The 12,018-nt window shown below is 42.7% G+C and overlaps 2 protein-coding genes across 3 annotated transcripts in view; one reads left to right on the forward strand and one right to left on the reverse strand.

The window, feature by feature from the left end:
• Positions 1 to 5,410, forward strand: part of B3gat2 (beta-1,3-glucuronyltransferase 2) — an 87,856-nt gene extending 82,446 nt beyond the window's left edge. Inside the window, exons 3-4 of the mRNA XM_021198029.1 lie at positions 4,705 to 4,853; positions 4,934 to 5,410. Coding sequence (XP_021053688.1) covers positions 4,705 to 4,853; positions 4,934 to 5,020 — 236 coding nt within the window. The 3' untranslated portion in view covers positions 5,021 to 5,410. The remainder of the gene's footprint in view (positions 1 to 4,704; positions 4,854 to 4,933) is intronic.
• Positions 5,411 to 5,416: 6 nt separating this feature from the next.
• The window catches only part of Smap1 (small ArfGAP 1), a 78,598-nt gene continuing 71,996 nt past the window's right edge, over positions 5,417 to 12,018 (reverse strand). The window contains exons 8-10 of one of the 2 annotated variants that reach the window (XM_021198031.2): positions 9,027 to 9,192; positions 7,967 to 8,274; positions 5,417 to 6,357 (exon numbers count right to left, since the gene is read on the reverse strand). In XM_021198031.2, the coding sequence (XP_021053690.1) occupies positions 6,223 to 6,357; positions 7,967 to 8,274; positions 9,027 to 9,192 (609 nt within the window). In that variant the 3' untranslated portion in view covers positions 5,417 to 6,222. The remainder of the gene's footprint in view (positions 6,358 to 7,966; positions 8,275 to 9,026; positions 9,193 to 12,018) is intronic. The other variant, XM_021198030.2, reaches the window with a different exon arrangement.

The following is a 12,018-nucleotide window of genomic DNA, read 5'->3' on the forward strand; positions in this document are numbered from 1 at the left end:
GCAATGCTTGCTGTAATGAAAGAGGAGAGAGAGAGAGAGAGAGAGAGAGAGAGAGAGAGAGAGAGAGAGAGAGAGAGAGAGAGAGAAATAGTCTCAGCTAAAGTGGCTAAGGCAGGAGGTCTCAAGCTAGCCCACTGGGGTATCGGGACAACACAATAAGAACTTGTATTTAAAAAGAAAAGATTTTTGGAGTTGGGAAGAGATGGCTCAATGAGTCAAGTGCTTGCTACACAGACATGAGGGCTGGAGTTGAGATCCTTAGCCCCTTTGTAAATAGCTGGGTGCGGTGGCACATGCCTAGAACTGCAGCATGGGTAGGGGAGGAGACAAGAGGATCTGAGGGCTTGCTAGCCTGCTGGTTTAGCCAGATGGGCAGCTCCAGTGAGAGAGCCTGACCCTCACAGAAGATGGGGCTGGGGAGAAGATACCAAGTATTGATCTCTGGCCTGTATACCATGCACACACATGCATAGCCAGACAATAATTGCCCCAGTACTTCATTAGATTCAAACTTTCGTGGCTTGTTTTCTCTTGTATTCAGTTCATCACTTTCTCCCCTCCCTGGATTTGGCCTGTAATTTACCTGTTGAATCTTCCCATGTATTTGAAACATATTTAATCCTTGTTACTGAACTTTTAAAACTGTTATTGAGCCTTTTAAATTCCACCACATCAGAAGCAGCATACTGTGTGTAGTTTGCAGGACGTTAAGGTTTCTGGTTTATGACTGCCACTGTGGTTTGTCTGGTGTCATTCCCACCATGTGTGAAGACTGTGTTAGGCTGGACTGATCTTCATTTAGATTACCTTTAGGTTAGGAACAGGATTGTTTAGCCTTTATGTATCTTCCCTGAATGAAGGCTGGACATTTTTAGTCATCATTTCCTTCATATTTTTACACCTCCCTCTCACCTCTCATTCTGATTCTCTAGTCTTCTTTTTATTGTGGTTTAGTGGTTTTGTTACTCTCTCACTTCCCTTTCTCTGTAATTTACTCTTTGACCGTTTCCATATATTTAGTTTATTTAATCTTTGGTACTGAACTTTTGAAGATCATCTTTGCTAATCTTTTTGTGTCTCAGATGTTAGTTCTACCCAGGATACTTACATCTCCTTGTCGTTCTGTCACTGAGATGGCCTTGTCACTCTTCTCAGCATGCCCACATCTCTTCAGTCTTCTTGAATATGAAACAATAATTCAGCCATGCATATCATTTCTAGATTTCTCTTTGCTGCAGTATTTATATTCCTGCTTCTCTGGTTCTGAGACATTTTGGATTCTAAATTGTTGGGTAATGATTGATACGCATGTGTATGTGTATGTAATATGAACACATAAACATTATACTGTATAAGTAAATATTCTTGAGCGTTTTCTGGGACATGACCAAGTTATTTGGAGGCACTCTCTCTTTCCAAGCTTTAAGTTCAGTCAGGAGCACCTGAGCTTCCAGAGCTGATCTGCCCTCCCCGAGCCAGTCAACACCCACGTTCCCTACAGAGCTGCAGTTGCTACTAGGCCGCATGCTCTTCCTGATGAGAACATGACCACTCCGGGCTAAGTGAGTCAGGATAACTGACTCACCTCCTCCTTTCTACTTCTCTACATGGTCTGGGTACTTCTGAGGGCATCAGCTGATGACACTGAAGGCTTGAGAACCTCTGCCCACCATCAGAGCTTTTTGCTCTGCAAATTCTTGTTATATAGCTCCTCACACTCTGTTGTCATCCAAAGGAGGCAGAAGAGTTTGGGGTTCCTTGCCTGTGGGGTGGCCTCTTCAGAGAAGCTCTGGCAGTTTGAGGCCTGATATTTACCTATTCTTGGAGAGTCTATCATATGTGTTTCACCCCAAATGACTAAACACTCTTCTTGCTGTTAATCCTATTTCTTTTGTTAAAGAGTATTCTGCCTGCATGCACATACATGCTCGCAAGTGCATGCCAGGTGCCCACAGAAGTCATACAGTGCCAAAAAGCCTTGGCGCTGGGGTTACAGATGATTGTGAGATATAACACAAGTGCTGGCAACTGAACTTGGGCTCTCTGGAAGAGGAGCAAATGCTCTTAACCAACGAGCCATCTCTTCTCCAGCTGTCCTGTGGTTTTATCTTGCCTGGTGGATTGTTAGACACAGATGCATTCAGCAAGCATGTAATCTACTGAGGCAAACCCCGTCCCTCGGCCTAGTGAGGATGCGCCCTCCCTTCCCAGCCTCAGATGCTAAGGAAGGCCTGTCTTCACAGCCAACAGTCCCTTCTCACTGGCAGAGCACATTTTCCCCTAACTGACCCAGACAGAAAACCCTACTTCTATGGTTTTTGTAAGAATCCTAATACCTCAAAAGACACACATACCTTTAAAGCCAAATCCAGTAAAGATATAATGCTCAAGGCAAATACTTGCAACTGAAGAAAACCCAAGATACCCACAGCAGATTGGAAATCAATCGTCAGGAGCTAACACTGCTGCCTCTTTCCAAGAGACAGCACTTTAGCTCAGCATGCTATCTCATCAGGGCAGAGGATTTCCCTCGGAGCAACCCAGCTTGGCCCAGTTACCATGATGCCTGCTTGCTGTGAATGTGACCTGCTTCCTGAAGCAGAACCCCCTGAAGTAGGCAAAGAACATCTGGATAATGTCCTCCCTCTAGCCCCATTTTTAGGAGCTAGGTTACTTATGAGTCCCTCCCTAAGGGCTCTGCTGTTCAGTGCACAATGAGGACAAGAAGGAACACAACAACAACAACAACAACAACAAAATGGTAGCTTCAGGGCCAGCTGTGGCCTGTGCTTCATATTGCCACATAGATCTATGCTATGATGAAATATTCCTGAACCAGGGAAATGGAGAAAATATTCATCTCATCTGAATCTTTCAATGGCTGCAGACGGTGAGTTTAACATCTTAAGGGACAATGAAGGAAATCAGGTCTGAATGGTTTTATATTTTCAGAATTACATCCTTTGGATCATTGTGTGCTATGAAAATAGGGATATAAAAAGCAGTGCCTTGAAGCCACATAAAGAATATTCCAGAAGCTCCAGTATGATTGAAAAGGGCAGACTTGCATTTAGATAAAGGATGAAGCACATGAAAAAAAGCAAGACATCATTAACATTAATGCAATCTGGTCTGATGCAAAAAGGTACTTTCTCAGCTTCAAGCTTGGGTTGTGTTGTTCAAGCCTTGTGCTGTACCAGCTCTGTCTGTGGAAGACTTTAGCCCCTTACCAAAGTCCTATGGCATACCTGTGGCCTGGCTCTGCCCACCAGAACGTTCACAGGCGCGTTACCTGTCTCCCAGGGTTACCTGTCTCGCAGCTGGAGACTGGCACTCCCCACCCTTCTTGCTACTGTTTACATGGTGCTTGCATATTGACTTATAGTACAGTCTTCTGCACAGGGCTCTAAAGTCGGTAGACTCTTTCTGTGTACCACGCTTTCATCCTTCTCTTGCAGATTAAGAAATGGCATTACAGAGTTAACAGAAGTGATTTAGCCAGTGTCCCAAATGCAAGGACCTAATGAAAAACAAAACTACATGCTCCAAATTAATGTTGCTTACTAGAACGCCCGCTGTCCTTCCACACAGCCTTAGTGGACGACACTGGAGTCTGGAGACCACTTTATGGGTTATATTGTCTGATTCTGCTTCACTCAGAACTTCCCAGAGTACCGTCTGTGCATAGCTAAGCATTAACTTTCTCCAAGAGGCAACAGGGTCCAGGGCACGTGACTGAGCAGCAGGACAACTGGAGGTGATGGGAGTGATGTGGTCTTCTCACAGCTCTTCTGTTACAGTCTGATGGTGTGACACTTCTTTGAAAAGTAGCATTCAGCTGCTGCTAATGGAAGAGTAGACACACATTCATACGAAGAAGTTCCTAGCTTGGCTCTCAAGTCCTGAAGGGCCTGAGTTTATTGTCAAGAGCAAAGGTTCAGGCTTCAGATTTCTAAAACAGTCACATATGCAGTCTGCTGTGGAGTGTGTTAGGAGTGTATTACAGCAGATTAAACAGAGGTGATTCTGTCACAGAACCAATCACTGGAGGGAGGGAGCTTTCTGTCTTTGCAGTGCTAAAGGGTAAAATCACAGCCTCCTACATGAGAGACAAACGTTCTACCACTAAGCTAGATCATTTTGATTTTAAGCACTCCAATACAAAAACCAAACTTGTCAAATGACTCGATGCTGCCTGGACTGATCTCTAAGCTCCCCACTTCATGCTTAAAGAGTGAAACTAATACTTATACATTAAGTAATACTTGTTTTACATGATCATCAGTGCCTCTACTACCAAGGTTGTCAATGTCAAGTCGTTCGGAACAGCACTGACCTTGATGATAAAGCATGCATTAATGATATCAAAAACAGCTAGGAAGGCTGGGCCAGCACTGGAACACCACAAAGAGAGTTAATAATTCATCAACAGTGTGGAGTGTTAAATGTGGAGCTGTGGTGACTTCACTGAGGCAGTTTCTGAAATGTGATTATCACAGACTTCAGATTTTGTGGCGGGTGTCCTCAGAGTGTACAAACCATGGATTAATTTTCCTCAGATACTGTACGCAGGCAACGCTCCTATTAAAGTGTCAGTACCGAGATCTAACCAGGCAGCAGGCATCTGTACTTTCTGACGTGGCCACAATTACAAAGGGGAAAAGTACACCAATAACAGCATCTTTCTCTTTACTTCATACAAAGGGTTTGCTGTGAGTCTGCAAGTCATCTTGTCCAACCCGAAAGCTGTATTCAAGCGCCGTGGATCCCAGCCAGGGATGCAAGAATCTGACTTTCTAAAGCAGATAACAACAGTTGAAGAACTGGAACCAAAAGCTAGTAACTGCACCAAGGTACCTCTGCACCTCCCTCATGTGGCTGAACCTCAGAGTGCTGACAGTGCGGCTGTTTAAATTATCTCCTTCCTCCGCAGGTACTGGTGTGGCACACTCGGACAGAGAAGGTCAATCTAGCCAATGAGCCAAAGTACCACGTGGACACAGTGAGCATTGAGGTGTAGCCGCCAGGGCCAGCAGGTGAGGAGCGAGTCTGGAGGGTGGGCGGCTGCCCACTCAGGTACTGTTCCTTTGTCTTCAGCCTTTCCTTACCGCCGATGGAGGTCCGTTTCCACAGCTACCTGGATGCTACAAAATGTGTTGTCTTCATTTGTTCTGCATGTGTTTTCTAAACTGGAAGATTTTTGTACACTGAAGCCACATGACACTGAGAAGGACAACAGAGCATCTCACACTGCTCCCCACCCCCCAAGCCATCTCAATACTGCTAGAATGACATAGGTTCTAGAAGCTGGTGAGGAGTATTCTGTCAATTAAATAATCCCAATTAAATTCTTGGCTTCACAACATGAACTGTAGCAGTGTACACTGTAGGAAATAAAACCCACAAATAAAAAAGGTGTGTGGATTCATCTGTTTAATATAGGGAAATAACATTTTGTCAATACTAGGCACCATAAAATGTAAACACAATTACTGTCATAAACCTGGATATACCTTCAATGATTAAAAGTGGCTTTGTTTTAGTTACCCTGTGTGCATATAGTGCAGAAAAAGGTCTTCATATTAGCACTATGTACATGAGAAGAGGCCCATATTACAAGAGGCAATGGAAATTTGAATTCTGAAACCTTCATTGAGTTTTACAGTAGCATCCAGGTTTATCTCCGTTCACTAAGCACGTTCCCTGTTAAGCACATCATAACAACAGCACAGTGGAGTGAGTGATGAATAAAAGAATTTGATACACTAGAAAACAGTGCTCAGTGATACATTTACATTCTATTTATATGATTAAACATTTGATCATACAGTACCTTCCTACAGGATTACTGGCTAATTTGGGGGTGGGGTTTATACTGTTAGAGGTATTACTAACATGATAACTACTTCCCTTATATGCACACGTTAGAGCTATAATTTTGCAAATAAAACCGATTATGCAAGTTAACTGAGCAGCTTCCCAATGTGGCTTAGGACATCATGGGGAGTATGAGCAAAGCTGCCCTCCACACAAAATGGTTTCTCAACCTGCTTCCACATCAAATTTAATCAGCACAGACCAACACGGTCAATCAGGTAATTCTTAATGTGAACAAATGGGGGAAAGAAAAAAATATGTTATGTACATGAATAAATGGGAACTAGATGCCTTTGCAGCGAGGAATGTCGGGGTCGGTTGTGGATGAAACTCTGTGGCAGCTTCTTACTTCCACAGCTGTGTGCTCAGAGTCTGCCCCGATGAGCTTCCAGACCACCCTGCTGTCGTGCTGGGAGGCTGGCCAAAACCTGCACTAGCGCTTGCACTACTGAGGTTCATGGCAGCCATCTGCTGATTCATCTGTGAAACACAAAAGGCTTAGTTGACAAGGATGATTCTCTCTTCACTCTTGACTCTAGCTACAGCCAGACACTTCATCAGATGTGAAAATCAGTCCAGACACTGGAGGTGGCCCCCACACAAGTCTTTCTACTGAAATCAAACAGCTACTTTTTTCTTACTTTTTCCTGAGTTAGGCATTACTTATAAAGTAATCCATACATTAGTTCACTCTCTAGATTAACCACAACTGAAAAACATATCAAAGTAATCTTTGAGTTTGTATCTGAGTCCATCATTCTTCTGTGACTCCCAAGACAGAGACATTTTAGAAAGTAAAACATCCTAAAATTACCCTAATATTTACAAAATACTCATAATTCTCTATTAACATCCTAAATGGCCTTAATATACTTCCTAAACATTAAAAAGGTCATATAGCGTATGTTTTAGGTTTTATGTTAAATCCAGCATATTTATCAGGCTCTTAGCACAGTGGTTCTCTCATTACCCAGTTTGGTGATGGAACAAGAGACGAAGGATTTATCTAAAATAGTTCCAAACCTATGCTCAACATTAACTGTGTTCTTTGTGCAGAATTTTTCTTTTTTTTTGAAAACCCAAGACATAATAACCACACATGTGTCTACAGACAGGTAGATTCCATGTTCCCTTCTGCTCACAGAGACTCTTCTGGTTGCTGACAGAGCTGCTGTTCTTAAGTGGCTCTCCTGTAATCTAACCTGAGCATCCTGGTCACAGGAAAGCTGTTCTAATATCTGACACCATTCCCGAGGTTTCCAAGGCATAAGCACTGTGTACATGTCTACCTATAAACCACAACTGTAATAGCACACGAGCACTTGTAAGATACATGGTGATTCTGTAAATGTTAGTTAGCAGTCAATGTTCTGAAGGTAAACTAGGGTCTTCGTGGTCCTGGCTCCTGTAAGATGCTCGGTGGATCATCATGCAGGAAAGAGAATGGGACCATGCGCACTAAGTCAACGCCTCTGATGTGGGCGACAGCAGAAATGCTACTCTAACCTAAGACAGACAGACATGGAATTTATCTGTGAATACCCGAGGGAAGCTGAGCTTACATTCTCACCATGGGGATGCCTGAGCCAGTGATGGTCCTCATACATCAACAGGCAGTAACCACATGACAGAGGCAGCCTTGATCCCTCATAAAACTGTGCTTTGAAAATATGAAGCTGGATTTCTATCTCACTGATAAGAATTAATAAAAAAGATGCAAGCTATCAGTGGAGATACTCTGGTCTAAGTGAACTATGAAGAGACCCCACCCAGGAGCCGAGTAAGCACGGCTGGCCCCAAGCCTGGCAGTAGGAGCTGAGGTGTCTCTTAGATGCTGCCCAAGATAACTGCTATCTAGTACAGGCGTGCTCGCCATTACAACTACATTACAGTCTGAAATGAGAAGAGCAAAGTCCTAACATTTATATAGAGAATGGTCTTAGTAAGGACAGTAACTAGTCATTTATCTATAAACACTTGGATCTGACCAAACTTATCCCTTTCTTTTGTTCCATCATTAGAGTTCAAAGCAAATAAAAGTCAATGAGGTTTCTTAGATGTTAAGGCGGTAGAAACTACAGAGCCTTACCTGTGAGAGGTTCCACTGAGGCTGCTGGGCTTGTGGCAGGCCGAACTTACTCTGTGGTGCACCCATTTGTCCAACCATTCCTCCCTGAGGGCCAACAACATTCTGAGGAAGTGGCATTACTCCAGTCTGTGCGTTTCCCATGAAACCATTGTGCATGGGCATGCCCACCATCATGCCAGTGTTCTGTCCCATCATATTTCCTATAAGACCAGGAGCCGCAGGCACTGGGACGCCCATGGAAGGAAAACCTTGAAATGCAGTCGGTGCTTGTGAGGTAAATGGTATATTTGTGGGTCCCATAAACACACCTGTATTGTAAGAACCATGAATAATAAAGAGAAGAGCAGGTCAAGAAGAGGCTCTTTATACGACTGCACTCCTCTCCAGAAACAGAGAAGGGGCAGACAGCTCAAAACAACCCACACCCCAACCTTCAGAGCTGTTATTCCAGGAAGCAGACAGATGTGTCGTCTACTGCACAGATGCTCTGCCTAGAGGACATGCTGCTCCTGCTGACTGCACCACTGCTCTCCCCAAACCCAAGCAGGCAGGGAGAGAGGTGGTTCTTTGTTTTATGAAGGGGTAGGTGGGTGGCCACAAAGTTTCAGCCTATATATGAAATAAGCTTATTTTGGAACTAAGGGTCTGATGTATTAAAACTGAATAAATCATATGCTTATATTTCACTACAAAGAAAGACAGTTCCAAATTTTCATAATTATACATATGTATAGTTCTGACTGCTTATTTGTTTACCTGCAGAGGAAACAAGAGTTTACACAAAGTCAAATTTCATGTAAATCCAAATCCAGTTAATTCCTGAACTCCTACAAACTTGTAGAACAATATTAAATGATATGTGAACAACTTGTTATGTCTCAAATGAATAAAGTTCTGTGAATCCTATATTGTTTAATTCTGATGCTTCGCTCATTTCAGTTCTATAATCTGGAACAGAAGCATCCACTAGTACCATAGGAAACTGTAAGTGAGCTCGTTTCCGAGGATGTACTCTGCAACACCGTGTCACTGTCTGGAAGTGGAGCGCAACATCAATTACCAGGAGTGCTTTGCTGTGCCCCTGTGCCATACAGAGATAAGATGGAGTCTTTGGAGAGCTGCTTCTTTGCTACTTCTTCTGACTTTGTAGTTTGCTCAGTAAAGAGATCCAGATCCCCAGATGTAACGGTAGACAAGGGAGCAGCGGCTGGTATGGAGGCAGTCCCCTGGGCAAAACACCAACAGAAACTTAGCTTCCACACAGGACAGCTTATCTAGTACTAACGTTCACATAAAATTATGAAATCGTAGTATATAATAGAGGAAAATGGTGACATCTCCGAAGATCATTTTCCAGCACACACACGATCATCTAGAATGCAGAAGCAATGTCATGGCGTAAGGTGTAGTGAAGACCAGGGAGCACAGAGCTCCTCCACAGCCACACTAAGCAGCCAGGAAAGAGCAGGTTTTGCTCATCATCCTGGAACACAGAGGGTATGACAACATGCTGGTCCAGTCTGACGTGAGTCCCAGCACATCTCTCAAGAACTAGCATCACTTGGAATAAAGAATGTTACACCTTGCAGAAGCAAAGGCTCTGTAATGGTAGATTAAAGGCTTGTATCTTTTCAAAGGCTATACCATACAAAGTTTACACACCTATTCTAGGACTACTTTAGCAATACTGGAATACATCTACTCCAGAAAATAAGTACAGAAAACTGGTTACCTATATTCAGCCATAACCTTCATGCTATTCAGAGGCAAATTATACAAGTAATTTAGATATTTAATATAAAACAAGTTTCCCATTAATCCGCTATAACTTACAGACAGTTTTACATACCCACAACTGACATTCTTGCTTAATCATTGGTTTTAAATACTTAACGAAAAACAAAAAAAGATTTTCTGAAGTCTAGTAAATGCTGGTTCACACTCTTCTAGAACTACAGATAGAGGTGGGTAGCAAGCAGAAGCTAAGTCCACACAGTCATGGTCCTAGACAGATCACCATGCAGTAAACTACCCTCAAAGCACTTGATTCAGACCTACTTAGGTAGAACTATATTTTGACTCTGAATAACTGAGCAAGACTTGTAAGAAACATAGAAAAGGCTGTCTTATTTTGCAAAACCTCTAAATTATGTAAGACATTAGACATGGGGGGCTGGAGAGATGGCTCAGTGGTTAAGAACACTGACTGCTCTTCCAAAGGTCCTGAGTTCAAATCCCAGCAACCACATGGTGGCTCACAACCATCCGAAATGAGATCTGATGCCCTCTTCTGGTGTGTCTGAAGACAGCTACAGTGTACTTAGATATATCAATAAATAAACCTGTAAAAAAGAAAACAGTAAGACATGACAGACTAACAAACCTAACTGTTCTTTGAATCCGACTATATTTTAGTTACTAATGAAGAAGCATGGCACCACAGCGGCCAATAGGATGGTCCCTAACCAGCTCGGCTGGACTGGATCGCTAATCCTCAGTCTTGGAATTTATATGTCGCCTGACTCTGTCCTATAAAATGAGGACAGGTTTTGTAACCACGGTGCTTTGTAATGGAATGAGTAACTATGCAGTTATTAACAGTGATAACAAAATGGCATCACCACGTGGCCCTTCCAACACATCACTTCTATGCAACACCAGAATCTACTCAGCACCTTGGGTTTCATTCTTGATGAATGAGACATGATAAAAAAAAAAAAGCCCAAATGTTTAGGGAAATACTAACTCTGGTTTCATAGTAGTATTATGAAGGTCTAAATATTATGTAAGTAAGTTTGACCATCTACCTCCGCGCAGACATTAGCTACATGGCCAGCCTAAGTGGCCTGCCTCGCAAGCACCTGAAGTCCGCTAGTCTACTGGTGGTGTGTGGGCTACCACTTCACCATCAGAGTGCCTTTCCAGAATCCCAGAACTGGCATCAGCACTTGTATATGTTCATTCTCATCTATTCATATTCTGTCTGTCTCCCCACTCCCTCCCTTCCTGCTGTATGTAGATAGAAAAGGACTGCTGAACCCAGTTCCTCCACCGTCTATTGTACACTCTGGTCAGCTACTTCCTAGTCGATGGTAAACCCAGGCTGGTTTTATACATGGGTAAATCTCTGACTAAAATTTACATATGCTCAGAAAACAGCAAAAGTCAAATAGGGTTCAGAGTAATGCATTATCTTGGTACTTAAACTCAATTACAGGTTAACTTCATATACCAAAAGTCCTCCAGAATTAGCAACTTTCACCATTTCGGGACTCATATAGATACGTACATCTAAGTTATAGTTTATTGGCAAAGGCAATATTTTGAAAATGTACTTGGATTTTAATCTTAGCATGTAGTTTGGATAATAGGTAATTCTTATCATAAATTATCTTACAGGGCTCAATACAACAGGCATAGTTTTGGTTTATAAATAGTGTTCAAGAAAAGAATTAAGATATGATTTTAAAAATGAACCATGCTGGGGCTGGAGAGACACGTCAATGGTTAAGAGCATTTACTCTCAAGGCTCAAATCTAGAAGATCTCTTCTATTCTGTCCTTGTGCCTTGAGGCAGTTAAGTTCCCTTGCACAGAATAGCGGGGTTGGGTATTATGCATTTACTGTTTGTTTTAGTTTGTTCTGAAAGTATGTAGAATAAAAAAGATGCAGGGAAAAGAGAGCATTTACTGCTCTCCTGGGAGACCCATGGTAATTTCCCCAGCACCTACATGGCGGCTCACAATCTCCTCCAGTTTTGGGGGAAGTTCATGTTCTCTATTAGCCTCCTTGAGTGTGTGTGCATGCAAGTTAAGCTTCTTTAAAAAGGAAGAAAAGAAAAAAACCTTACCATCCTATGAGTGCCTAATCAGCAAACACAAGGCATGATAGTTTGTCTTTGTAGCTTGCCAACTGGCTAGAACTTGATTAGCACTAAGGTTAGAGCTTGGGGATTTCCAGCCAGTCAAGTTTCAGGAATCTCTCTCAATCTCTCTCTCAATCTCTCCCAATCTCTCCCAATCTCTCTCTCTCTCTCTCTCTCTCTCTCTCTC

Source organism: Mus pahari, chromosome 5, assembly GCF_900095145.1.
Source record: "Mus pahari chromosome 5, PAHARI_EIJ_v1.1, whole genome shotgun sequence".
Classification (NCBI taxonomy): domain Eukaryota; kingdom Metazoa; phylum Chordata; class Mammalia; order Rodentia; family Muridae; genus Mus; species Mus pahari.